At 53.5% G+C, this 27,774-nt stretch overlaps 2 protein-coding genes across 12 annotated transcripts in view; one reads left to right on the forward strand and one right to left on the reverse strand.

Annotated features, from left to right (window-relative positions):
• usp8 (ubiquitin specific peptidase 8) overlaps window positions 1–5,404 on the reverse strand; it is a 45,203-nt gene extending 39,799 nt beyond the window's left edge. The window contains exon 1 of the mRNA XM_067971215.1: window positions 5,384–5,404. The gene's annotated coding sequence lies outside the window, so the exon portion shown is untranslated. The remainder of the gene's footprint in view (window positions 1–5,383) is intronic.
• The window catches only part of gabpb1 (GA binding protein transcription factor subunit beta 1), a 60,163-nt gene continuing 37,536 nt past the window's right edge, over window positions 5,148–27,774 (forward strand). For 4 of the 11 annotated variants that reach the window (XM_067971217.1, XM_067971221.1, XM_067971225.1 and 1 more), the window contains exons 1-4: window positions 13,933–14,624; window positions 18,735–18,842; window positions 21,161–21,328; window positions 27,288–27,482. In XM_067971217.1, the coding sequence (XP_067827318.1) occupies window positions 14,622–14,624; window positions 18,735–18,842; window positions 21,161–21,328; window positions 27,288–27,482 (474 nt within the window). In that variant the 5' untranslated portion in view covers window positions 13,933–14,621. The other 7 variants (XM_067971222.1, XM_067971223.1, XM_067971219.1 and 4 more) reach the window with 6 other exon arrangements.

Below are 27,774 nucleotides of genomic sequence, written 5' to 3' on the forward strand. Positions count from 1 at the left end.
TCTTTTTGTTTTTTTCTCTATTTTGTTGTTGAGAGAGATCACATATCAGAGTGCGTGCCTACTCCTGTTCCTATGTTCCATTCCAGATAGGAAAGGGAAGAAAGGAGGGGGGTGGGGGGACAGTATTGATTAAGGAGAATATTGCAGTGCTGGAGAGAGAGGATGTCCTGGAGGGGTCAAGGACAGAATCTATTTGGTTAGAATTAAGGAACAATCGAGGTGCCATCACACTGCTGGGTGTATTCTATAGGCCACCAACTAGTGGGAAGGACATAGAGAAGCAAATTTGCAGGGAAATTACAGAGAGGTGCAAAACCCATAGAGGAGTGATAATGGGGGACTTCAACTATCCCAATATAGACTGGGATAGTTGAAGTCCCCCATATAGACTGGAATATAGTCCCCCAATATAGACTGGAATGTCACCCGAGCACAACGCAACGCCATCAACGCTCTCAAGACCAACCGCAACATCGTCATCAAACCAGCGGACAAAGGAGGAGCCATAGTCATACAGAACAGAACAGACTATTGCAAAGAAGCATACCGACAACTGGACAACCAGGAACACTACAGACGGTTACCCGCAGATCGACCAAAGAACACACCCACCAGCTCAACAAACTGATCAAGACCTTCGATCCAGACCTTCAAAGCATCCTACGCATTCTCATCCCACGTAATCCCCGCGTGGGAGACTTCTACTGCCTCCCAAAGATACACAAAGCCAACACACCCGGACGTCCCATCGTATCAGGCAACGGAACCCTGTGTGAGAACCTCTCTGGATACATCGAGGGCATCCTGAAACCCATCGTACAGGGAACCCCCAGCTTCTGTCGTGACACTACAGACTTCCTACAAAAACTCAGTACCCACGGACCAGTTGAACCAGGAACACTTCTCACCACGATGGACGTCTCGGCACTATACACCAGTATCCCCCACGATGACGGCATCGCTGCGACAGCATCATACTCAACACCAACAACAGCCAATCTCCGGAAGCCATCCTACAACTCATCCGCTTCATCCTGGATCACAATGTCTTCACCTTCGATAACCAGTTCTTTACCCAAACACACGGAACAGCCATGGGGACCAAATTCGCACCCCAATACGCCAACATTTTCATGCACAAGTCGAGCAGGACTTCTTCACTGCACAAGACCTCCAACCAACACTATACACCAGATACATCGACGACATTTTCTTTCTATGGACCCACGGCAAGGAATCACTAAAGAGACTACACGATAACATCAACAAGTTCCATCCCACCATCAAGCTCACCATGGACTACTCCTCAGAATCAGTTTCTTTCTTGGACACACGAATCTCCATCAAAGACGGGCACCTCAGCACCTCACTCTACGCAAGCCCACGGACAACCTCACGATGCTCCACTTTTCCAGCTTCCACCCTAACCACGTCAAAGAGGCCATCCCCTATGGACAGGCCCTGCGAATACACAGGGTCTGCTCAGACGAGGAGGAACGCGATGGACACCTACAGACGCTGAAAGACGCCCTAGTAAGAACGGGATATGACGCTCGACTCATCGATCGACAGTTCCGACGGGCCACAGCAAAAAATCGCATAGACCTCCTCAGGAGACTAACACGGGACGCAACCAACAGAGTACCCTTTGTCGTCCAGTACTTCCCCGGAGCGGAGAAACTACGCCATGTTCTCCGCAGCCTTCAACATGTCATCAATGAGGACAAACACCTCGCTATGGCCATCCCCACACCTCCACTACTCGCCTTTAAACAGCCACCCAACCTCAAACAGACCATTGTTCGCAGCAAACTACCTAGCTTTCAAGAGAACAGCGTCCACGACGCCACACAACCCTGCCACGGTAACCTCTGCAAGACATGCCAGATCATCGACACAGATACCACCATCACACGAGATGACACCACCCACCAGGTGCATGGTTCATACTCCTGTGACTCAGCCAACGTTGTCTACCTCATACGTTGCAGGAAAGGATGCCCCAGAGCATGGTACATTGGCGAGACCATGCAGACGCTGCGACAACGGATGAACGGACACCGCGCAACAATCGCCAAACAGGAGGGTTCCCTCCCAGTCGGGGAACACTTCAGCAGTCATGGACATTCATCCACCGACCTTCGGGTAAGCGTACTCCAAGGCGGCCTTCGAGACACACGACAACGCAAAATCGTCGAGCAGAAATTGATAGCCAAGTTCCGCACCCATGAGGACGGCCTCAACCGGGATCTTGGGTTCATGTCACGCTACACGTTACCCCACCAGCGAACAAATGTTATCTGTTTTTAATATAATGGGTCATTTGCTGGCTCTCTCTGCCTTCCGGATGTTTCTGCCTCTCTCTGTGTTTTTTTTTCTGTTTTTTTTCCCTGTTTGTTTTTTTATTGAATGTGTATTCGGAGGTTCTGCAGGTAACACCTCTCTGTCTGAACACGGTGATTGCCTTGGCAACGGGCAGTTGCAGGGGCAGTCTGTAAACACCATTTATTATTGTTCAATATGTATAAATGCGTAGGCTTCAAGGAGATCTTGAAACATTTGCCTGAGGAAGGAGAAAATCTCCGAAAGCTTGTGAATTTAAAATAAAATTGCTGGACTATAACTTGGTGTTGTAAAATTGTTTACAATTTATAAACAGAGGCATAGAGTACAATAGCAAGGAAGTTATGATGAACCTTTATAAAACACTGGTTAGACCTCAGCTGGAGTATTGTGTCCAATTCTGGGCACCGCACTTTAGGAAAGATGAGATGGCCTTAGAGAGGGTGCAGAGGAGATTTACTAGAATGATTCTAGGGATGAGGGACTTTAGTTACGTGGATAGACTGGAGAAGCTGGGGTTGTTCTCCTTAGAGCAGAGAAGGTTAAGAGAAGATTTGATAGAAGTGTTCAAAACCACAAAGGGTTTAGATAAAGTGAATAAAGAGAAACTGTTCCCATTGGCGGAAGGGTCAAGACCAGAGGACTGATTTAAGGTGATTGGAAAAAGAACCAAAGACGATGAGGAAAAACTTTTTTACGCAGCGAGTGGTTATGATCTGGAATGCGCTGCCTGAAAGGGCGGTGAAAGCAGATTCAATCGTGGCTTTCAAAAAGGAATTGGATAAATACTTGAAGGGAAAAAATTTGCAAAGCTACGGGGAAAGAGCGGGGGAATGGGACTAACTGGATTGCTCTTACAAAGTACCAGTGTGGGCTTGATGGGACGAATGGCCTCCTTCTGTGCTGTAACTATTCTATGATCCAGAGGTGCCCTGAAAAGTTGCTGGTGGACCTTCTCCTTAGACCACTGCAGTCTTTGTATTGATGGTGATCCCACAATGGCATTAGGGAATTCCAAGATTTTGACCCAGCAACAAGGGGCAGTGATGTATATCCAAATCAGGATGGTGTGTTAGGTGGAAGTGATGTTGAGCAATATCTGGGGCAGGCCTGCTCCCAACTCTCCAATGATGCAGTCATCATCGCCCCCTCCCTATCTCTGTAACCTCCTCCAGCCCGACAACCCTCCGAGATCTCTGCGTTGCTCCAATTCTGGCCTCTTGCCCATCCCCGATTCCCATCGCTCCACCATTGGCGGCCGTGCCTGCAGCTGCCTGGGCCCTGAGCTCTGGAATTCCCTCCCTAAACCTCTCCGCCTCTCTCTCCTCCTTTAAGACGCTCCTTAAAACCTCCCTCTTTGACCGAGCTTTTGGTCACCTGTCCTAATATCTCCTGAAGTGGCTCGGTGTTAAAATTTATCTGATTAATACTCCTGTGAAGCACCTTGGACATTTTACTATGTTAGTGTTGCTGTACAAAGGGGATTGGAGTGGTAGCCGGGCCCGGGGGGGGGGGTTAGGAGGATCCGCGGGGGGGCAGGTTAGGAGGATCCGCGGGGGGGGGGGGGGGATCAGGATCCGCGGGGGGGGGGGGGGGGGATCAGGATCCGCGGGGGGGGGGGGGATCAGGATCCGCGGGGGGGGGGGGGGATCAGGATCCGCGGGGGGGGGGGGGGGATCAGGATCCGCGGGGGGGGGGGGGGGATCAGGATCGCGGGGGGGGGGGGGGGGGGATCAGGATCCGCGGGGGGGGGGGGGGGGGGGGATCAGGATCCGCGGGGGGGGGGGGGGGGGATCAGGATCCGCGGGGGGGGGGGGGGGGGGATCAGGATCCGCGGGGGGGGATCAGGATCCGCGGGGGGGGGGGGGATCAGGATCCGCGGGGGGGGGGGGGGATCAGGATCCGCGGGGGGGGGGGGGGGGATCAGGATCCGCGGGGGGGGGGGGGGGATCAGGATCCGCGGGGGGGGGGGGATCAGGATCCGCGGGGGGGGGGGGGATCAGGATCCGCGGGGGGGGGGGGATCAGGATCCGCGGGGGGGGGGGGGATCAGGATCCGCGGGGGGGGGGGGATCAGGATCCGCGGGGGGTGGGGAGCAGGGACTACGTCAGGAGGGGGGGCACGGGGTGAGGGGGGCACGGGGTGAATGGGAGGGGGCGCGGGGTCCAGGGGGAATGGGGGCAGGGGGGGGTTAGGAAACAGGGACTGGGTCCAGGGTGGTGGAGGGGCCGGGGGGTAGCTTTTTAGGGTCCGAGGGGGAGCAGGGTCTGTGCCCAAGGGAGGGAGGGGGGGTCAGGGGGGTGGTCCAGGGGTTGGGGTCAGGGGTGATTTCGGGGTCAGGGCTAGCGGGGAGTGGAGTCCAGGGGGTCCAGAGCCTGGGAGGGGGGAATGGTTGTTTTGGGACGGGAGTCTGGGGGCCCCTGGGGAGGGTGTTTCGGGGTCTGGGTGTTCCGGGGATGTTTCATGGTCCGGGCCCGGGGAGGGGGTGTTTCGGGGTCTGGGCCCGGGGAGGGGGTATTTCGGGGCCCGGGGACGCGGTGTTTCGGGGCCCGGGGACGCGGTGTTTCGGGCCCGGGGAGGGGGTGTTTCGGGGCCCGGGTGTTTCGGGGCCCGGGGAGGGGGTGTTTCGGGGCCCGGGGACGCGGTGTTTCGGGGCCCGGGGTCCGGGGATTTCGGGGCCCGGGGAGGGGGTGTTTCGGGGCCCGGGGAGGGGGTATTTCGGGGCCCGGGAGGGGTGTTTCGGGGCCCGGGGTCCGGGTGTTTCGGGGCCTGGGCCCGGGTCACGTGTGTTGACCCGGCCCGCCTTCCCATGGAGCGCTGCGCGGGGCCTGCGGCGCCTCCTCTCGCGGCCACGCCACCCGCGCCTCGGCCGCTCACAGGCAAATAAAGGCGGCCTCTCCGCACAGCCGCCAGTGATAACCCGCGGGAGTGGAGCCGGGCCCGCGGGAGGAGCAGGCGGCCGTGGGACGGATCGAGCCGGCCGAGGTGAGCGGGCGGGCGGCGGGAAGCTTTTCCAGGTCACGCTGAGGCGCCGGCCTACCGGATGTGGAAGTTGGCCTCTGTCTCTCCGCGCCTCAAACACCAGCGACTTCCCCCGGAAAAGGCGCCGGGCCCCGGGCCGCTTCCTGTCGCCGCTCCATTCCCGGGTGTCCCCGGGCCTGGGGCTCGGGGAGGCGGCGGGGGGCGCGCACTGTTATCGCCCGCTGGCCCGGGGGCGGTTTCTGGTCTCCCGGAGTGAGTCCTGCCGCCCGGTAAAGCGGCGCCCATCCGGCTCCCTGTCCCCAGCATAACCGGGGGGGGGGGGGGGGCGAATAGGGGAGAGAGGGGGTGAATGTGGGGTGAGGGATGATGAATAGGAGGAGGGGGGGAGAGAGGAGGAGGAGGAGGGGGATGAATGGGGGGGGGAGAGGAGGAGGTGGGGGGGGGAGAGGAGGAGGTGGGGGGGGGGAGAGGAGGAGGGGGTGAATGGGGGGGGGGAGGAGAGAGGAGGGGGTGAATGGGGGGGGGGAGGAGAGAGGAGGGGGTGAATGGGGGGGGGAGGAGAGAGGAGGGGTGAATGGGGGGGGGGAGGAGAGAGGAGGGGGTGAATGGGGGGGGGGATGAGAGAGGAGGGGGTGAATGGGGGGGGGAGGAGAGAGGAGGAGGGGGGTGAATGGGGGGGGGGAGGAGAGAGGAGGAGGGGGGTGAATGGGGGGGGGAGGAGAGAGGAGGAGGGGGGTGAATGGGGGGGGGGGGAGGAGGAGGAGGGGGGTGAATGGGGGGGGGAGGAGGAGGAGGGGGGTGAATGGGGGGGGGGGAGGAGGAGGAGGGGGGTGAATGGGGGGGGGAGGAGGAGGAGGGGGGTGAATGGGGGGGGGGGAGGAGGAGGAGGGGGGTGAATGGGGGGGGAGAGGAGAGAGGAGGGGGTGAATGGGGGGGGGAGAGGAGAGAGGAGGGGGTGAATGGGGGGGGGAGGAGAGAGGAGGGGGTGAATGGGGGGGGGGAGGAGAGAGGAGGGGGTGAATGGGGGGGGGGAGGAGAGAGGAGGGGGTGAATGGGGGGGGGGAGGAGAGAGGAGGGGGTGAATGGGGGGGGGGAGGAGAGAGGAGGGGGTGAATGGGGGGGGGGGAGGAGAGAGGAGGGGGTGAATGGGGGGGGGGAGGAGAGAGGAGGGGGTGAATGGGGGGGGGGGGAGGAGAGAGGAGGGGGTGAATGGGGGGGGGGAGGAGGAGGAGAAGAGGAGGGGGTGAATGGGGGGGGGGAGGAGGAGGAGGAGGAGGAGGAGGGTGAATGGGGGGGGGGGAGGAGGAGGGGGGTGAATGGGGGGGGGAGAGGAGAGAGGAGGGGGTGAATGGGGGGGGAGGAGGAGGAGGAATGGGGGGGGGAGAGGAGGAGGGGGTGAATGGGGGGGGGAGAGGAGGAGGGGGTGAATGGGGGGGGGAGAGGAGGAGGGGGGTGAATGGGGGGAGGAGGAGGAGGAGGGGGGTGAATGGGGGGAGGAGAGGAGGAGGGGGTGAATGGGGGGGAGGAGGAGGAGGAGGGGGGTGAATGGGGGGGAGGAGGAGGAGGAGGGGGGTGAATGGGGGGGAGGAGGAGGAGGAGGGGGTGAATGGGGGGAGGAGGAGGAGGAGGGGGGTGAATGGGGGGAGGAGGAGGAGGAGGGGGGTGAATGGGGGGGAGGAGGAGGAGGAGGGGGGTGAATGGGGGGGAGGAGGAGGAGGAGGGGGGTGAATGGGGGGGAGGAGGAGGAGGAGGGGGGTGAATGGGGGGGAGGAGGAGGAGGAGGGGGGTGAATGGGGGGGAGGAGGAGGAGGAGGGGGGTGAATGGGGGGGAGGAGGAGGAGAGGGGGGTGAATGGGGGGGAGGAGGAGGAGGAGGGGGGTGAATGGGGGGGAGGAGGAGGAGGAGGGGGGTGAATGGGGGGAGGAGGAGGAGGAGGGGGGTGAATGGGGGGAGGAGGAGGAGGAGGGGGGTGAATGGGGGGGAGGAGGAGGAGGAGGGGGTGAATGGGGGGAGGAGAGGAGGAGGGGGGTGAATGGGGGGGAGGAGGAGGAGGAGGGGGGTGAAATGGGGGGGAGGAGGAGGAGGAGGGGGGTGAATGGGGGGGAGGAGGAGGAGGAGGGGGTGAATGGGGGGGGAGGAGGAGGAGGAGGGGGGTGAATGGGGGGAGGAGGAGGAGGAGGGGGGTGAATGGGGGGGAGGAGGAGGAGGAGGGGGGTGAATGGGGGGGAGGAGGAGGAGGAGGGGGGTGAATGGGGGGGAGGAGGAGGAGGAGGGGGGTGAATGGGGGGGAGGAGGAGGAGGAGGGGGGTGAATGGGGGGGAGGAGGAGGAGGAGGGGGTGAATGGGGGGGAGGAGGAGGAGGAGGGGGGTGAATGGGGGGGAGGAGGAGGAGGAGGGGGGTGAATGGGGGGGAGGAGGAGGAGGAGGGGGGTGAATGGGGGGGAGGAGGAGGAGGAGGGGGGTGAATGGGGGGGAGGAGGAGGAGGAGGGGGGTGAATGGGGGGGAGGAGGAGGAGGAGGGGGGTGAATGGGGGGAGGAGGAGGAGGAGGGGGGTGAATGGGGGGGGGAGGAGGAGGGAGGGGGGGTGAATGGGGGGGAGGAGGAGGAGGAGGGGTGATTGGGGGGGAGGAGGAGGAGGAGGGGGGTGAATGGGGGGGAGGAGGAGGAGGGGGGGGGTGAATGGGGGGAGGAGGAGGAGGGGGGGGGTGAATGGGGGGAGGAGGAGGAGGAGGGGGGTGAATGGGGGGGAGGAGGAGGAGGAGGGGGGTGAATGGGGGGGAGGAGGAGGAGGAGGGGGGTGAATGGGGGGGAGGAGGAGGAGGAGGGGGGAGAGGAGGAGGGTGAATGGGGGGGAGGAGGAGGGGGGAGAGGAGGGGGGTGAATGGGGGGGAGGAGGAGGGGGTGAATGGGGGGGGAGAGAGGGGGTGAATGGGGGGGGAGAGAGGAGGAGGGGGTGAATGGGGGGGGGGAGGAGGAGGAGGAGGAGGGGGGTGAATGGGGGGGGGGGAGAGAGGAGGAGGAGGGGTGGAGAGGAGGGGGTGAAGGGGGAGGAGGAGGGGGTGAATGGGGGGGAGAGAGGAGGAGGGGGTGAATGGGGGGGGGGAGGAGGAGGAGGAGGAGGAGGAGGGGGGTGAATGGGGGGGGGGAGAGGAGGAGGAGGAGGGGTGAATGGGGGGGGGGGAGGAGAGAACGAGGGGGTGAATGGGGGGGGGGGAGAGAGGAGGGGGTGAATGGGGGGGAGGAGGAGGGGAGTGAATGGGGGGGGAGAGAGGAGGAGGGGGTGAATGGGGGGGGGGAGGAGGAGGAGGAGGAGGAGGGTGAATGGGGGGGGGGAGAGGAGGAGGAGGAGGGGGTGAATGGGGGGGGGGAGGAGAGAAGAGGGGGTGAATGGGGGGGGGGAGAGAGGAGGGGGTGAATTGGGGGGGGGAGAGAGGAGGGGGTGAATGGGGGGGGGGAGAGAGGAGGGGGTGAATTGGGGGGGGGGAGAGAGGAGGGGGTGAATGGGGGGGGGGGAGAGAGGAGGGGGTGAATGGGGGGGGGGGAGAGAGGAGGGGGTGAATGGGGGGGGGGGGGAGAGAGGAGGGGGTGAATGGGTGGGGAGAGAGGAGGGGTGAATGGGGGGGGGAGAGAGGAGGGGGTGAATGGGGGGGGGGGAGAGAGGAGGGGGTGAATGGGGGGGGGGGGAGAGAGGAGGGGTGTGAATGGGGGGGGGGGAGAGAGGAGGGGTGTGAATGGGATGGGGGGGGGAGAGAGGAGGGGGTGAATGGGGGGGGGGAGAGAGGAGGGGTGAATGGGGGGGGGAGAGAGGAGGGGGTGAATGGGGGGGGGGAGAGAGGAGGGGGTGAATGGGGGGGGGGAGAGAGGAGGGGGTGAATCGGGGCGGGGGAGAGAGGAGGGGGTGAATGGGGAGGAGGGGTGTGATGGGGTGGGGGAGCGAGGAGGGGCTTGAATGGGGGGGGAGAGAGGAGGGGGTGAATGGGGGGGGGGGGAGAGAGGAGGAGGAGGGGTGAATGGGGGGGGGAGAGAGAGGAGGAGGAGGGGGTGAATGGGGGGGGGGAAGAGAGGAAGAGGAGGGTGTGAATGGGGGGGGAGAGAGGAGGAGGAGGGTTGAATGGGGGGGGAGAGAGGAGGAGGGGTGAATGGGGGGGGGAGAGAGAGGAGGAGGAGGGGGTGAAATGGGGGGGGGGAAAGAGAGGAAGAGGACGGGGGTGAATGGGGGGGGGAGAGAGAAGAGGAGGGGTGTGAATGGGGGGGGGAGAGAGGAAGAGGAGGGGGGTGAATGGGGGGGAGGAGGAGGGGTGAATGGGGGGAGGAGGAGGGGGGTGAATGGGGGGGAGGAGGAGGGGGGTGAATGGGGTCGGAGGAGGAGGGGGTCGTGAATGGGGGGAGGAGGAGGGGGGTGAAGGGGGGAGGAGGAGGGGGAGTGAATGGAGGGGAGGAGGAGGGGGGTGAATGCGGGGGGAGGAGGCAGGGGGGTGAATGGGGGGAGGAGGAGGGGGGTGAATGGGGGGGAGGAGGAGGGGGGTGAGATGGGGGGGAGGAGGAGGGGGGTGAATGGGGGGAGGCAGGAGGTGGGGTGAATGGGGGGGAGGGAGGAGGGGGGTGAATGGGGGGAGGAGGAGGAGGAGGGGGGTGAATGGGGGGAGGAGGAGGAGGAGGGGGGTGAATGGGGGGGAGGAGGAGGAGGAGGGGAGTGAACTGGGGGGGAGGAGGAGGAGGGGGGTGAATGGGGGGGAGGAGGAGGAGGATAGGGGGTTGAATGGGGGGGAGGAGAGAGGAGGAGGAGGGGGGTGAATGGGGGGAGGAGGAGGAGGGGGGTGAATGGGGGGGAGGAGGAGGAGGGGGGTGAATGGGGGGGAGGAGGAGGAGGGGTGATGGGGGGAGGAGGAGGAGGGGGTGAATGGGGGGGAGGAGGAGAGGAGGGGGTGAATGGGGGGAGGAGGAGGAGGAGGGGGCGTGAATGGGGGGGAGGAGGAGGAGGAGGGGGGTGAATGGGGGGAGGGAGGAGGAGGAGGGGGTGAATGGGGGGAGAGGAGGAGGAGGAGGGGGGTGAATGGGGGGGAGGAGGAGGGAGGAGGGGGGTGAATGGGGGGGAGGAGGAGGAGGAGGGGGGTGAATGGGGGGGAGGAGGAGGGGGGTGAACTGGGGGGAGGAGGAGGGGGGGTGAATGGGGGGCGAGGAGGAGGGGTGGTGAATGGGGGGGAGGAGGAGGAGGAGGGGGTGAATGGGGGGGAGGAGGAGGAGGAGGGGGGTGAATGGGGGGGAGGAGGAGGAGGGGGGGTGAATGGGGGGGAGGGAGGAGGAGGAGGGGGGGTAGAATGGGGGGAAGGAGGGGTCTGATGGGGGCGTGAGGGCGTGTGACCATGGGGTCGGGAGGGGGGAGGCGAGGGGGTGAATGGGGGGAGGAGGAGGCAGGGGGTGAATGGGGAGGAGGAGGAGGGGGGTGAAGTTGGGGGCGGAGGAGGAGGGGGGTGAAGGGGTGGAGGAGGGGTGAAGGGGGGGGGAGAGGGAGGAGGGGGTGAAGGGGGGGGGGAGAGGAGGAGGAGGGGTGAATGGGGGGGGAGAGGAGGAGGAGGGGCAGTGAATGGGGGGGGAGAGGAGGGAGGAGGGGGTGAGGGGGGGAGAGAGAGGAGGAGGAGGGGGTGAGGGGGGGGGGGAGAGAGAGGAGGAGGAGGAGGGGTAAGAAGGAGGGGGGGGGAGAGGGAGAGAGAGGAGGAGGAGGGGGTGAAGGGGGGGGGAGGAGGAGGAGGGGTGAATGGGGGGGGGGAGAGGAGGGGGTGAATGGGGGGGGGAGAGGAGGGGTGAATGGGGGGGGGGGAGAGGAGGGGTGAATGGGGGGGGGGGAGAGAGGAGGAGGGGTGTGAATGGGGGGGGGGGGAGAGAGGAGGAGGGGGTGAATGGGGAGGGGGGAAGAGAGGAGGAGGAGGAGGAGGGGGGGAGAGAGGAGGAGGAGGAGGAGGAGGGGTGAATGGGGGGGGAGAGAGAGGAGGAGGAGGAGGAGGAGGGGGTGAATGGGGGGGGGGAGAGAGGAGGAGGGGGGTGAATGGGGGGGGCGAGGAGGAGGAGGGGGGTGAATGGGGGGGGCGAGGAGGAGGAGGGGGTGAATGGGGGGGGCGAGGAGGAGGGGGGTGAATGGGGGGGTGCGAGGAGGAGGGGGGTGAATGGGGGGGGGCGAGGAGAGGAGGGGGTGAATGGGGGGGGGCGAGGAGGAGGAGGGGTGTGAATGGGGGGGCTGGAGGAGGAGGAGGGGGGTGAATGGGGGGGGAGAGGAGGAGGGGGGTGAATGGGGGTGAGAGGAGGAGGAGGAGGAGGGGGGTAATTGGGGGGGGGAGAGGAGGAGGAGGAGCGGGGTGAATGGGGGGGGGGGGGGAGAGAGGAGGAGGGGGGTGAATGGGCGGGGGGGGGGGGGAGAGAGGAGGAGGGGGGTGAATGGGGGGGGGGGGGAGAGGAGGAGGGGGGTGAATGGGGGGGGGAGGAGGAGGAGGGGGTGAATGGGGGGGGAGAGGAGGAGGGGGTGAATGGGGGGGGGGAGAGGAGGAGGGGGTGAATGGGGGGGGGAGAGGAGGAGGGGGGTGAATGGGGGGGGGGGGAGAGGAGGAGGAGGAGGGGGGTGAATGGGGGTGGGAGAGGAGGAGGAGGGGGTGAATGGGGGGGGGGGGAGAGAGGAGGAGGGGTGAATGGGGGGGGGGGGAGAGAGGAGGAGGAGGAGGAGGGGGGGGAGAGAGGAGGAGGAGGAGGAGGAGGGGGGGGAGAGAGAGGAGGAGGAGGAGGAGGGGGTGAATGGGGGGGGGGAGAGAGGAGGAGGAGGAGGAGGAGGGGGTGAATGGGGGGGGGAGAGGAGGAGGGGGTGATGGGGGGGGGCGAGGAGGAGGGGGGTGAATGGGGGGGGGCTGGGGGCGGAGGAGAGGAGGGGTGAATGGGGGGGGGCGAGGAGGAGGAGGGGGTGAATGGGGGGGGCGAGGAGGAGGATGGGGTCGAATGGGGGAGAGGAGGAGGGGGGTGAATGGGGGGTGAGAGGAGGAGGAGGAGGGGGGTAAATGGGGGGGGAGAGGAGGAGGAGGAGGGGGGGTGAATGGGGGGGGGGGGGGAGAGAGGAGGAGGGGGGTGAATTGGGGGGGGGGGGGAGAGAGGAGGAGGGGGTGAATGGGGGGGGGGAGAGGAGGAGGGGGGTGAATGGGGGGGGAGAGGAGGAGGGGGGTGAATGGGGGGGGGAGAGGAGGAGGGGGGTGAATGGGGGGGGGGAGGGAGGAGAGGAGGGGGGTGAATGGGGTGGGAGGAGGAGGAGGGGGGTGAATGGGGGGGGGGGAGAGAGAGGAAGAGGAGGGGGTGAATGGGGGGGGAAGAGAGAGAAGAGGAGGGGGTGAATGGGGGGGGGAAGAGAGAGGAAGAGGAGGGGGTGAATGGGGGGGGGGAAAGAGAGGAAGAGGAGGGGAGTGAATGGGGGGGGGGAAAGAGAGGAAGAGGAGGGGGTGAATGGGGGGGGGGGGAGAGAGGAAGAGGAGGGGGTGAATGGGGGGGGGGGGGGACGAGAGGAAGAGGAGGGGGTAAATGGGGGGAGGGGGAGGGGAGAGAGGAAGAGGAGGGGGTAAATGGGGGGGGGGGCGAGAGAGGAAGGAGGAGGGGTAAATGGGGGGGGGGGGGGAGAGAGGAAGAGGAGGGGGTGACATGGGGGGGGGAAGAGAGAGGAAGAGGAGGGGGTGAATGGGGGGGGGAGAGAGGAAGAGGAGGGGGTGACTGGGGGGGGGAGAGAGGAAGAGGAGGGGTGAATGGGGGTGGGGGGGGAGAGAGGAAGAGGAGGGGTGATGGGCGGGGGGGGGGAGAGAGGAAGAGGAGGGGGTGAATGGGGGGGGGGAGAGAGGAAGAGGAGGGGGTGAATGGGAGGGGGAGAGAGGAAGAGGAGGGGGGGTGAATGGGGGGAAGAGAGGAGGAGGTGAATGGGGGGGGGGGGGGGGAGAGAGAGGAAGAGGAGGGGGTGAATGGGAGGGGGAGAGAGGAAGAGGAGGGGGGTGAATGGGGGGAAGAGAGGAGGGGGGTGAATGGGGGGCAAAAATAGCCATTATTTGACCAGATCTGGAATCCTTGGTTTTCTGGATGTTTGCCCTGCATCAGAGCCAGAAACTAGTGAACGCCCCAAAACCCCCTCCCCCGTGCCTCGTCTGGCAGAGCTGCAGGCTCGCGCCCCCCCCCCCGTGAATGAATATACCTCCAATCTACACCGCTGTGCATCAGCAACGTGTTGCCCCATACCCTAATCCATCTTTTGGCTGGGATGTTAACAGACCCTGTCTGCCCCCTCGGGTATATGTAAAAGATCCCACAGCACTATTTGAAGAAGAGTAGGGGAGTTCTCCCCGGTATCCTGGCCAATATTTATCCTTAACCAGTATCACCCAAAGCAGATTAACTAGCTGTTCATCTCCTTGTTTGTGGGATCTTGCTATGCACAACTTGGTTGCTGCCTTTGTGGTACTTAGCAGTACTAATTACACTTCAAAAGCAATTCGTAATTCGTTGGCTGTGAAATGTTTTGGGACATCCTGAGGACATGAAAGGTGCTATATAAATGCAAGTTCTTCTATAGTTTCCCAACATGGTGGGTTTCTAAATTCCGTTTGGGGAGACAATGCTTGGTGGGTATTTTGTCTGCCAGGGTGGAATGGGTGACAAATCAGAGGCAGGCTTGACTTCAGCCACTCATGTACCTGTGATTTAGTGAAGTGTTTTTGAATAGTGATGGCAGATGTAGTGAGATTAACCATGTGGATTTTGGTAGTGGGATGATTTTTTTAATAAACTATTTATACTTTCCTATTTTAAGTAAATACTCCCTCTTCTGAAGGTGGTGACTTAGAATCATCGAATGGTTACTGCACTCATCGAGCTCGTGCTGGCTCTTTGTAAGTGCAGTCCAGTTAGTCCCATTCCCCCGCTCTTTCCCTGCAGCCCTGCAAGTGCTTTCCCATCAAGTATTTATTGAATTCCTTTTTGAAAGCCATGATTGAACCTGCTTCCACTGCCCTTTCAGGCAACCCAGACTTGTGCTAGTGCACAGTTCAGTAAACTTTGTACAAGTGTCCAGATTCCATATGCGCATCTGAACAGCGAGAGCCAGTTCCTTATTTGATTGTGAGGGGCAGCACACGACAAAATGACAAAACATTCACTCTTGAACAGCAATCACAAGTGGGAGCCCTGGCTGACTTTCCCACTGGTTCCCTTCCCTCCCTAACCCAGGGTGCTGGAGGCCAGTTGTAGCACCTCCGACTCGAGTCCCACCTGGAATTTATATCTATCGATGGTAAGCTTGAATTATCAGCAAAGTTAGAGGATATAATGTGGCCTGGTAAGAATTATGTTTCCACGAAAGAGTGGCTAACTCGTGACTCCTACCTCATGTACTGATATTTATCCAGCCTTATTGCTGACTGTAAACGTGTTATTGCAATGCAATTTTAAACTTTTGTTTTTCTGAAATGAAAAATCTTCATAGTAACCAAACAATGCATGCAATATAGCATGTTATTGTAAAATTGCAATTGGAACACTGACAATTTGGGGAGAAAATATGTAAAAATCACAATGTTTACAAGTTTAAAATGTGTAATAATTGATAGGATGTTGCTTAATCTTGTGCAGTGTACAGAGCAGTAGCTGTATGTATATTCCCAGCTCCAGTCTGTGCCCTGGAGAAGGCAAAATCTTTGTATCTGTTCCATTTTCACATGGGTAGCTCATTCTGGGGTTGAGTTGTACAGTTTTCTAGTTCCTCACATCAAATAACCGGTTATTTGATCAGCTATTCGGGCATGGGGTGGGAGTACAGCTGAGCAAGTCCTGTACTCGCATTCCAGCAGGGGTTACTGGGCAATGATCAGGATGCTGAATCCCTCATGTTTTCCCCAGCCCAGTCACTATACATCGTCCATTTCGTGGTTTCCTACTTAGAAAAAAATTCAGCTGAGTCTAACTCTGTCCCTTGCCTGATGTACATACATGTACATCTTCCAGGAGAGTTCGCTAGATAGCAGGGGGAGCCCTAGCTAACCCCCCCCACATGAACTATATAGCCACAATCAGGCTATGACAGAGAAAATCTTGTGCTTGTGGATAGGATTAATTTCTTCTTGATTGTCAACATTTTTAGTCACTCACTCACCTGACGAAGGAGATAATCTCCGAAAGCTTGTGATTTTCAAATAAAATTGTTGGACTATAACCTGGTGTTGTAAGATTCTTAACATTTTTAGTGAGTGAAAAGTTAATTCAAGTAAGATTTAAAAAAAAATAAAAGTTGTACTTGCCAAACAGAGTAATTTTTGAACAGAGTAACACTTCATTACAATATCTGACTGACTTCTGTTCTAAGAACCTTGCCTCAAACACTCAAGATTCCCCCCCCCCCCCCCCCCCCCCCCCCCCCCAAGTGTACCAGTCTCTGCTGGAAGAGAAGGCAGTAAGACCAGCTGTCAGCCTCTATCAGTGCTACTCTTTAAGTGGTCCTGTTTAGGAATAAGAATAGCTTTTGTTGACTTGTGCTGTGATTTTTTTTAAAGTGATGACGGTCCAGCTGACAAACATGTGGAGAATCGCGGTGCAAGCTCATGTTGAACATTGGTGTGGTGCAGTACGTTGGTACATGGGGCTATACCAAGGCAGTTAACTATTTAAAAGAAAACTCCACTTTGTAGTGACTACATGCTCCTTACAAAATAGGAGGACAGACACTACATGAAGCATGGCTGGTTGGGTTTGGTAACAGAGAGCTGCTGCTTCCTGTAGAACTGTATATGGCATCAGTTGCTGCCTTTTAGGATGGGTGGGTCTGTAACGTCAGTATGGAGCTCGTACAACCAATCTCTCCCTCCCGCTGCTGCATTAAGGTTGATTGCTTTTAGACTCTTAAGTAATCTCAATCCTATAGTTTAAATATTAACTGGGGCATGGATATAGCACTAGTGTTCTAATGAATTACTGGGGAAAATGTTCCTGGTCAACTAGGTGCATGTGAGAACTGGCTGTACCTGTAAGAACATAAGAAATAGGAGCAGAAGTAGACGATAACGGCCCCTCGAGCTTGCTCTGCCATTGGATAAGATCATGGCTGATCTTCGACCTCAAATCCAATTTCCTGCCTGAGCCTCTTATCCCTTCATTCCCCTAGAGAGCAAAAATCTATCGATCTCAGCCTTGAATATACTCAACGACTCAGCATCCACAGCGCTCTGGGGTAGAGAATTGCTAAGATTCACAAACCCCTGAGGGAAGAAATTCCTCCTCATCTCAGTTTAAATGGCCGACCCCTTATCCTGAGACTATGCCCCCTAGTTCTAGACTCTTCAGCCAAGGGAAACAACCTCTCAGCATCTACCATGTCAAGCCCCCTCAATCTTTTATGTTTCAGTGAGATCACCTCTTATTCTTCTAAACTCCAGAGAATATAGGCTCATTCTACTCAATCTCTCCTCATGGGACAACCCTTTCATCCCAGGAATTAATCTAGTGAACCTTTGTTGCACCGCCTCTAAGGCAAGTATATCCTTCCTTAGATAAGGAGACCAAAACTGTACACAGTACTCCAGATGTGGTCTCACCAAAGCCCTGTACAATTGTAGTAAGACTTCCTTACTCTTGTACTCCAGCCCCCTTGCAATAAAGGCCAACGTGCCATTTGCCTTCCTAATTGCTTGCTGTACCTGCATGTTAACTTCCTGTGTTTCTTGTAAGAGGACACCCAAATCTCTCTGGACACCAACATTTAATAGTTTCTCACCATTTAAAAAAATATTCTGTTTTTCTATTCTTCCTACCAAAGTGAATGACCTCACATTTCCCCACATTATACTCCATCTGCCACTTTCTTGCCCACTCACTTAACCTGTCTATATCCCTTTGCAGACTCTTTGTCTTCCTCACAGCTTACTTTCCCACCTAGTGTTGTATTGTCAGCAAACTTGGATACACTGCACTGAGTCCCTTCATCTAAGTCATTAATATAGATTGTAAATAGCTGAGGCCCAAGCACCGATCCCTGCAGCATCCCACTGGTTACAGCCTGTCAACCTGAAACCTAGTTTATCCTTACCCTCTGTTTTCTGTCCTTTAACCAATCCTCTATCCGTGCTCATATATTGCCCCCAACCCTGGGGAGGTTATGCTAGAACTGTGTAAAACATTGGTTACGCCACAGCTTGAATACTGCGTAAAGTTCTGGTCACCACATTACAGGAAAGATGTGATTAACTAGAGAGGATACAGAGGAGATTTACGAGGATGTTGCCAGGGCTGGAGAATTTTAGCTATGAGAAAAGATTGGATAGGCTGGGGTTGTTTTCTTTGGAACAAAGGAGGCTGAGGGGAGATTTAAATGAGGTGTATAAAATTATGATGGGACTTGGTAGAGTGGATAGGGAGGACCTATTTCCCTTAGCAGAGGGGTCAGTGACCAGGGGGCATAGATTTAAAGTAATGGTAGAAAGATTTTTCACCCAGAGGGCGGTGGGGGTCTGGAACTCACTGCCTGAAAGGGTGGTAGAGGCAGAAACCCTCAACTTATTTTAAAAAGTACTTGGATGTGCATTTGAAGTGCCGTGACCTACAGGGCTACGGACCAAGTGCTGGAAAGTGGGATTAAGCTGGATTGCTCTTTTTTTGGCCGGCACAGACCCAATGGGCCGAATGGCCACCTCCTGTGCCACAACACTTTCTATGATTCTATGAGCCCTTATGTTGTGTAACAACCTTTTATGTGGCACCTTATTGAATGCCTTTTGAAAATCCAAATATACGCCATCCACTGGTTTCCCTTCATCTACACTGCTAGTTACGTCCTCAAAAAACTCTAATAAATTTGTCAAACACTATTTCCCTTTCATAAAACTATGTTGACTCTGCCTAACTGTTATGATTTTCTAAGTGCCCTTTTATCTCTTCCTTAATAATGGATTCTAGCATTTTCCCAACCACTGATGTCAGGCTAACTGGCCTATAGTTCCATGTTTTCCTTCTCCCTCCTTTCTTGATTGTAAGTAACTAAGGATTTGTTCAATATTGAAGTCCTAGGAAAGTTTAGGTAAAATTGTTAGCACATTTTTCATAGGTGATGTCTCCAAACCAACATTCTTACAGTTGAATGTGCATTATGTATATTTAACATCTGAAATGTGTCTATAAACAGGCTACAAATCAATACTGTCACCATTGAAACTGCTTTAAGGAGATTCCTAACAATGTCACTTAACAAAACATGATTCAGACACATGTTAATTTTTGGGAAGAAACTAAATGTGTGTAAAGTGAAATGTCCACATTCTGGTGTTTTTCCAGGCTGTCGTCTAGCTATCGGTGTGTGAGAGCCAAAGGCAATGTTCAGTGGGTGTTAGTGGAATTCCATTCTGTGTTTTCTATCTAGATGTCTCTGGTGGATTTGGGGAAGAAGCTTTTAGAAGCAGCGCGAGCAGGACAGGATGACGAGGTCCGAATCTTAATGTCCAATGGTGCCCCTTTTACAACAGACTGGGTAAGTAGAGTCCTTGTGTTAATTAACTTTATGTATTAGTTACATCTTTTTTGTGATCTGTGCCTTGGCCAAAAGGTGACCTAAATAAGCCTTGTACCATGGACAGGGAGGAGCTCCGTCTGTGTACGGTACAGTAGTGTAGTGGTTATGGTATTGGACTAGCAAAGGTCATGAGTTCAAATCCCACCAACAGCAAGTTGTGAAATTGAATTCAAGAAAAGTGACCATGGATTATCACAAAAATCAACTAATGAGCCGCCTCCTGATTCCCGTCCACCTCATGGCTCCTAATGTCCTCCATCAAACTAGAGATGGTGTAGCCTTGCCCACACCAAGAATAAATTTAAGAAATAAGCAAATCTGAGGGTACTGCTGGTCATAAGAGGAGTCAGATTGTCTGAAGAATAAAGAGTGAAGAGATGAGTCGCAAAGCACAATCTCCTGTTTCTAGCTGTAAGTTACTGTTAATTTTTTTGGTGGGGAAACACAAAAGAAGAGAGTAGGGAAAAAGCACAGGTTTCTTTAGAGTAGCAACAAATAAATTTATTGCTCTTTTATCAAAAGAAATGAAGTGGAGGCCCAGTATACATCCTAAACAGCAAGGAGTATTCCTGGCTAATAATCGCAGATTTGAGAGTAAAGAGAACATACCCCCTTCAACTATATGCAAAAACGAGATGATCATTTTCAAATCGCTTTATATTAAAATTACAGTAGACCAAAAACATCTTGAGCATTTTTCAATCATAACCACTGATATGGAGGTAACAATGGAGCTAGTCACTGCAGGGATAAGCTAGAAGCTCACCATCGCCATAGCTTGTTGCTCTGAAAATGGTATGATTTCAAAATGAAGTTGCCACATGGGATTTAGAAGGAACAATTTTTTTTGAGGTATTCAGAAAGGAAACAACAGATTCCAGATCCAGCACGAGGAGCAGAATAGAGCCTCAGTGCATTGGACCAGGTAAAAAATGAAACTTGTCTGAACTGATGCTGAGCGGGGCTCGAAACAATCGAGTGACATACGTGGGTTGTGGCTTTCTCTTAATAGTATATGTGAAGTGTTACCTAAAATGTATAAACTATGAGCTGTTGTTTGGTATTTTAGTACTTTTGCAAATTGCTCAAGTCTGACCTTCAGTAAAGTTATGGCATTTAATGTTTTATACTTTGAGAATATTAATAAACTTTCAGTGCAAAATTTTCATGGAACAAGCATCCGTCTTGTAGTCAAATATTGTGTGGATGCTCAGAAATTAAAATCTAAGGTTCACTATACAGAGCTAAAGTTTTCATTTAATTTTTGAGGATGTTAGTTTTGCAACATTTAAGATACTGTACTGCGTTATCTCATTCCGCCTGCAAAACCATTGCACAAATTAAAACAGAAGAAATAGGAGCAGGAGTCGGCCATACAGCCCCTCGAGCCTGCTCTGCCATTCAGATCAGATCATGGCTGATCTTCGACCTTGACTCCACTTTCCCGCCCGATCCCCATATCCCTTGATTCACTCAGTGTCCAAAAATCTATCGATCTCAGCCTTGAATATATTTAACGACTCAGCATCCACAGCCCTCTGGGGCAGAGAATTCTAAAGATTCACAACCCTCTGAGTGAAGAAATTCCTCCTCATCTCAGTCCTAAATGGCCGACCCCTTATCCTGAGACTATGCCCCCTAGTTCTAGACTCTCCAGACAGGGGAAACAACCTCTCAGCTTCTACCCTGTCAAGTCCCCTCAATCTTGTACGTTTCAATGAGATCACCTCTCATTCTTCTAAACTCCAGAGGGTATAAGCCCATTCTACCATCTCTCCTCATAGCACAACCCTCTCATCCCAGGAATCAATCTAGTGAACCTTCATTGCACCGCCTCTTAGGCAAATGTATCGTTCCTTAGATAAGGACCAAAACTGTACACAGTACCCCAGGTGAGGTCTCACCAAAGCCCTGTACAACTGTAGTAAGACTTCCTTCCTCTTGTACTGCAACCCCCTTGCAATAAGGCCAACATACCATTTGCCTTCCTAATTGCTTGCTATATCTGCATGCTAACTTTTTGTGTTTCTTGTATGAGGACACCCAAATCTTTCTGAACACTAACATTTAACAGTTGTTCACCATTTTAAAAAATATTCTGGTTTTCTATTCTTCCTACCAAAGTGAATAACCTCACATTTCCCCACATTATACTCCATCTGCCACCTTCTTGCCCACTCACTTAACCTGTCTATAGGTGGGGATAGACTAGGTGGGGAACTGCCATTCTTCTGTTACGTTGCTTTACACTCAGTTTATATTTGCTGATATTACAGCTGGGAACATCCCCCCTTCATCTGGCAGCCCAATACGGTCACTATTCGACAGCAGAGGTGCTACTTCGAGCGGGAGTAAGTCGGGATGCAAGGACCAAAGTAGACAGAACACCTCTGCATATGGCAGCGTCAGAGGGCCATGCAAATATTGTAGAGGTACTTGTAAAGGTAAGGGAGTCATTCCAGACCTGGTCCCACTATCCATTTGCAGAGTAACGGGAATAGAAGCAGTGGGAGTAGATTAAATGCTTGGTGATATTAACTGATAGGATCTGCTTAGCATGGGAGATAGTCTAAAGAGTTGCCTTTTTAAAAAAAAAACACAAATTTTTATTGTCACATCTATTATTACATCATAAATGATCAGATAATCTGTTTTATTGATCTCATTGCTGTTTGTGGGTCCTTGCTTTGCCCATATTGGCTGCCATGTTTCCTACATTACAACAGTGCGTACACTTAAAAGTTGTTAATTGGCTGTGAAGTCCTTTAGGATGTCCTGAGATCACGAAGGACTCTATAAATGCCAGTTCTATTTAACTTGTTATATATTAGTGGGTCGCTACGTTCCTTTCATAAATGCAGTGAAAACCCCTGTTACACTCTGTCTATATCAACACTTAGATGCAGTTCCCATTGTACCTGTAGCTGCTGCTGTGATTGGCATTTATGACCGCTTGACGGCTCTGGAGCTGAGGATGGACTCACTTTGGAGCATCCGCGATGCTGAGAAAGTCGTGGATAGCACGTTCAGTGAGTTGGTCACACCGCAGATAAAAATTACTGAGGGAGATAGTGAATGGGTGACCAACAGACAGAGGAAGAGTAGGAAGGCAGTGCAGGGGTCCCCTGCGGTCATCTCCCTCCAAAACAGGTATACCGTTTTGGATACTGTTGGCGGAGATGGCTCACCAGGGGAAGGTGGCAGTGGCCAGGTTCATGGCACCGTGGCTGGCTCTGCTGCACAGGAGGGCAGGAAAAAGAGTGGCAGAGCTATAGTGATAGGGGACTCGATTGTAAGGGGAATAGACAGGCGTTTCTGCGGACGCAACCGAGACTCCAGGATGGTATGTTGCCTCCCTGGTGCAAGGGTCAAGGATGTCTCGGAGCGGCTGCAGGACATTCTGGAGGGGGAGGGTGAACAGCCAGTTGTCGTGGTGCATATAGGCACCAACGATATAGGTAAAAAACAGGATGAGGTCCTACAAGCTGAATTTAGGGAGTTAGGAGTTAAACTAAAGAGTAGGACCTCAAAGGTAGTAATCTCAGGATTGCTACCAGTGCCACGGGCTAGTCAGAGTAGGAATGACAGGATAGCTAAGATGAATACGTGGCTTGAGAGATGGTGCAAGAGGGAGGGATTCAAATTCCTGGGCCATTGGAACCGGTTCTGGGGGAGGAGGGACCAGTACAAATTGGACGGTCTGCATCTGGGCAGGACTGGAACCAATGTCCTAGGGGGAGTGTTTGCTAGTGCTGTTGGGGAGGGTTTAAACTAATGTGGCAGGGGGATGGGAACCGATGCAGGAAGTCAGTGGGAAATAAAGTGGTGACAGAAACAAAAGGCAGTAAGGGAGAGTGTACAGAACATGACCGGACAGATGGTCTGAGAAAGCAGGGCAAAGACCAAGGGAAGACTAGATTAAACTGCATTTATTTCAATGCAAGAAGTCTGATGGGCAAGGCAGATGAACTCAGGGCATGGATGGGTACATGGGACTGGGATGTTATAGCTATTACTGAAACATGGCTAAGGGAGGGGCAGGACTGGCAGCTCAATGTTCCAGGGTACAGATGCTATAGGAAAGATAGAGCAGGAGGTAAGAGAGGAGGGGGAGTTGCGTTCTTGATTAGGGAGAACATCACGGCAGTAGTGAGAGGGGATATATCCGAGGGTTCGCCCACTGAGTCCATATGGGTAGAACTGAAAAATAAGAAGGGAGAGATCACTTTGATAGGATTGTACTACAGACCCCCAAATAGTCAACGGGAAATTGAGGAGCAAATATGTAAGGAGATGACAGACAGCTGCAAGAAAAATAGGGTGGTAATAGTAGGGGACTTTAACTTTCCCAACATTGACTGGGACAGCCATAGCATTAGGGGCTTGGATGGAGAGAAATTTGTTGAGTGTATTCAGGAGGAATTTCTCATTCAGTATGTGGATGGCCCGACTAGAGAGGGGGCAAAACTTGACCTCCTCTTGGGAAATAAGGAAGGGCAGGTGACAGAAGTGTTAGTGAGGGATCACTTTGGGACCAGTGATCATAATTCCATTAGTTTTAAGATAGCTATGGAGAAGGATAGGTCTGGCCCAAAAGTTAAAATTCTAAATTGGGGAAAGGCCAATTTTGATGGTATTAGACAGGAACTTTCAGAAGTTGATTGGGAGAGTCTGTTGGCAGGCAAAGGGACGTCTGGTAAGTGGGAGGCTTTCAAAAGTGTGTTAACCAGGGTTCAGTGTAAGCACATTCCTTATAAAGTGAAGGGCAAGGCTGGTAGAAGTAGGGAACCTTGGATGACTCGGGAGATTGAGGCACTAGTCAAAAATAAGAAGGAGGCATATGACATGCATAGGCAGCTGGGATCAAGTGGATCCCTTGAAGAGTATAGAGATTGCCGGAGTAGAGTTAAGAGAGAAATCAGGAGGGCAAAAAGGGGATATGAGATTGCTTTGGCAGATCAGGCAAAGGTGAATCCAAAGAGCTTCTACAAATACATAAAGGGCAAAAGGGTAACTAGGGAGAGAGTAGGGCCTCTTAAGGATCAACAAGGTCATCTATGTGCGGAACCACAAGAGATGGGTGAGATCCTGAATGAATATTTCACATCGGTATTTACGGTTGAGAAAGGCATGGATGTTAGGGAACTTGGGGAAATAAATAGTGATGTCTTGAGGAGTGTACATATTACAGAGAGGGAGGTGCTGGAAGTCTTAACGCGCATCAAGGTAGATAAATCTCCGGGACCTGATGAAATGTATCCCAGGACGTTTTGGGAGGTTAGGGAGGAAATTGCGGGTCCCCTAGCAGAGATATTTGAATCATCCACCGCTACAGGTGAGGTGCCTGAAGATTGGAGGGTAGCAAATGTTGTGCCTTTGTTTAAGAAGGGCGGCAGGGAAAAGCCTGGGAACTACAGACCAGTGAGCCTGACATCTGTAGTGGGTAAGTTGTTAGAGGGTATTCTGAGGGACAGAATCTACAGGCATTTGGAGAGGCAGGGACTAATTAGGAACAGTCAGCATGGTTTTGTGAGAGGAAAATCATGTCTCACGAATTTGATTGAGTTTTTTGAAGGGGTAACCAAGAAGATAGATGAGGGCTGTGCAGTAGACGTGGTCTACATGGACTTCAGCAAAGCATTTGACAAGGTACCGCATGGTAGGTTGTTACATAAGGTTAAATCTCATGGGATCCAAGGTGAGGTAGCCAATTGGATACAAAATTGGCTTGACGACAGAAGACAGAGGGTGGTTGTCGAGGGTTGTTTTTCAAACTGGATGCCTGTGTCCAGCGGTGTGCCTCAGGGATCGGTGCTGGGTCCGCTGTTATTTGTTATTTATATTAATGATTTGGATGAGAATTTAGGAGGCATGGTTAGTAAGTTTGCAGATGACACCAAGATTGGTGGCATTGTGGACAGTGAAGAAGGTTATCTGGGATTGCAACGGGATCTTGATAAATTGGGCCAGTGGGCCGATGAATGGCAGATGGAGTTTAATTTAGATAAATGTGAGGTGATGCATTTTGGTAGATCGAATCGGGCCAGGACCTACTCCGTTAATGGTAGGGCGTTGGGGAGAGTTATAGAACAAAGAGATCTAGGAGTACAGATTCATAGCTCCTTGAAAGTGGAGTCACAGGTGGATAGGGTGGTGAAGAAGGCATTCAGCATGCTTGGTTTCATTGGTCAGAACATTGAATGCAGGAGTTGGGATGTCTTGTTGAAGTTGTACAGGGCATTGGTGAGGCCACACTTGGAGTACTGTGTACAGTTCTGGTCACCCTATTATAGAAAGGATATTATTAAACTAGAAAGAGTGCAGAAAAGATTTACGAGGATGCTACCGGGACTTGATGGTTTGACTTACAGGGAGAGGTTAGACATACTGGGACTTTATTCCCTGGAGAGTAGGAGGTTAAGGGGTGATCTTATAGAAGTCTATAAAATAATGAGGGGCATAGATAAGGTCGATAGTCAAAATCTTTTCCCAAAGGTAGGGGAGTCTATAACGAGGGGGCACAGATTTAAGGTGAGAGGGGAGAGATACAAAAGGATCCAGAGGGGCAATTTTTTCACTCAAAGGGTGGTGAGTGTCTGGAACGAGCTGCCAGAGGCAGTAGTAGAGGCGGGTACAATTTTGTCTTTTAAAAAGCATTTGGACAGTTACATGGGGAAGATGGGTATCGAGGGATATGGGCCAAGTGCAGGCAATTGGGACTAGCTTAGTGGTATAAACTGGGCGACATGGACATGTTGGGCCGAAGGGCCTGTTTCCATGTTGTAACTTCTATGATTCTATGATTCTATGAATGTTAAAAGAAGCGGTCACGCAATGTAAGCTTCGGGCCCCGAGAGTCAGCATGTGTAAAATCATGTAATTGTATTTACAAGCCTGTGTGTAGCAGCGCAAGTCTGTCTGCCTTTAGCAGAATCAGAAAGGTAAGTGTTAAATTAATTATTTTCAGTAAATGAATGGAAATTTATTAAAACTCTTCACTGCAGCATGTTTTGTACAGAAACCTGCCTTTCAATGGTTTGACATTGAGGCACCAAGCTGCCCCTCTCCTTTCCTCTCCTCTTCCATTTTCTCCCAGTCTCCCACTTTTATTCATTCTTGGGATGTGGATGTCGCTGGTAAGGCCAGCATTTATTGCCAATCCCTCGTTGCCCTGAGAGAGTGGTGGTGGGTTGCTTTCTTGAAAGCAATTTTGATTCAACTTAATGGCTCGCTAGGCAACTTCAGACGGAAGTTTAGAATCACATATAGGCCAGACTGGGTAAGGACGCAGGTTTCCTTCCCCAAAAGGCATCAGTGAACCAGTTGGGCTTTTATAACAATCGGAGAGCTTCGTGGTCACTTTTACTGGTACCAGCTTTTTACTTCCAGATTATTTTTTTTAAGTAAATACAAATTCTCAAATCAGCCAGGCCTCTGGATTACTCGTCCAGTAACATAATAGATCTCGCTCGCTCTCTATCCTTCTCCCTATCACACAAATGGAAAGACTATTCTGCCTATCCAGAAAGACCCCACAGTCTCCCCACCACTGTATCCAACTGTTTTTGATTCCTGTGTTTTTGCTTCTACTGCTCTAACATTTCATATGTTCATCACTCTGTATGAAGAACATCATTTTAAATTTGCTTTTGCTAGCTTGAACCATGTTCCCTTGTCCCACTCTCGCAGTTTAATTTGAAGTAGTATTCCAGATTTCCCTTTTCTACACTGCTTACTATCTTGTTGACCTCTATAAGGTCCCCTCTGTCACCTTTTTTCAGGACTGAAAAGCCTAAGTTTCAATAGCCTTTCCTTTATACAAAACATACGAACAGTGACGGACAGGAAAAGATCTTTAATGGGCTCCAGTGTACTTTTAAAATCTGTACATTTATTTCACGTGGTGATCTAGAGAAGCAGCTTGATCCAGGAGAATTTATAGCTGTTCATACCCCCACTTTATTTTTAAAAAATGGTTTTAGTTGTATTGTTACAGCATTCTGTTCTTTCAATACATTGTTTGATATTTTAAAACCATTTAAACTTTCAATAATCCAGCCTTTTTGAGATTAAACCCTTGATAAACATTATTATTCAACTTGTTTTTGATTCATGTGATGGTCTGCGTCATACCCAGGTGTGTATCGTGTTGTCGGAAATGATGCTTTGATGTGTTTACAATGCCTTGCACTTGCAGAAAAGTGCAGCAAATGGAAGGATAATTGTAAAATAATAAAAGGAGAGTAAATTCAGAGAATCCGGGATAGGTGCAACAGGATACTTTCATCATTTGTACTCCACTTCCATTTGGGTAATTGTGCAGTCAGAGAGACAATAGATGGTCTGTTTCCCCACTGATGTTGCTCACCCTGATTGGTCACTCACACTCTCTCTTCTCAACAGAATGGAGCTGACATAAATGCAAAGGATATGCTTAAGATGACTGCCCTTCACTGGGCAGTGGAGCACGGTCACCAAGATGTGGTCGAGCTCTTGATCAAATGTGGAGCTGATGTTCACACACCAAGTAAATTCTGCAAGACGGCCTTTGATATTGCAGTGGATAATGGGGATGAAGAATTAATTTTAATGCTTCAGGTAATTAATTTAATAAAAGTAACACCGCACAATATGAAGGAAGTAGATTATTCATTTATATCAATGCAAACATCACATTTATATTACTAGAAATGTAGCAATCAGGTGGATGGATACCAGCAGAATGTTGCAGTAGAAAACGTGTAATTGCAAAGATTATTCAGCAGAAAGGAAAATGTGCAGAAGTCCTCGATGTAGTCAATTGAATGGAATATTTGTAGTTGTCGTTTCCTCTTAGTAATCAGAAGGTGAATTCTTCCCCTCCTGCTGTAACATACTGAATCTTATCACA

This window comes from Heptranchias perlo, chromosome 34 (genome assembly GCF_035084215.1).
Source record: "Heptranchias perlo isolate sHepPer1 chromosome 34, sHepPer1.hap1, whole genome shotgun sequence".
NCBI lineage: Eukaryota > Metazoa > Chordata > Chondrichthyes > Hexanchiformes > Hexanchidae > Heptranchias > Heptranchias perlo.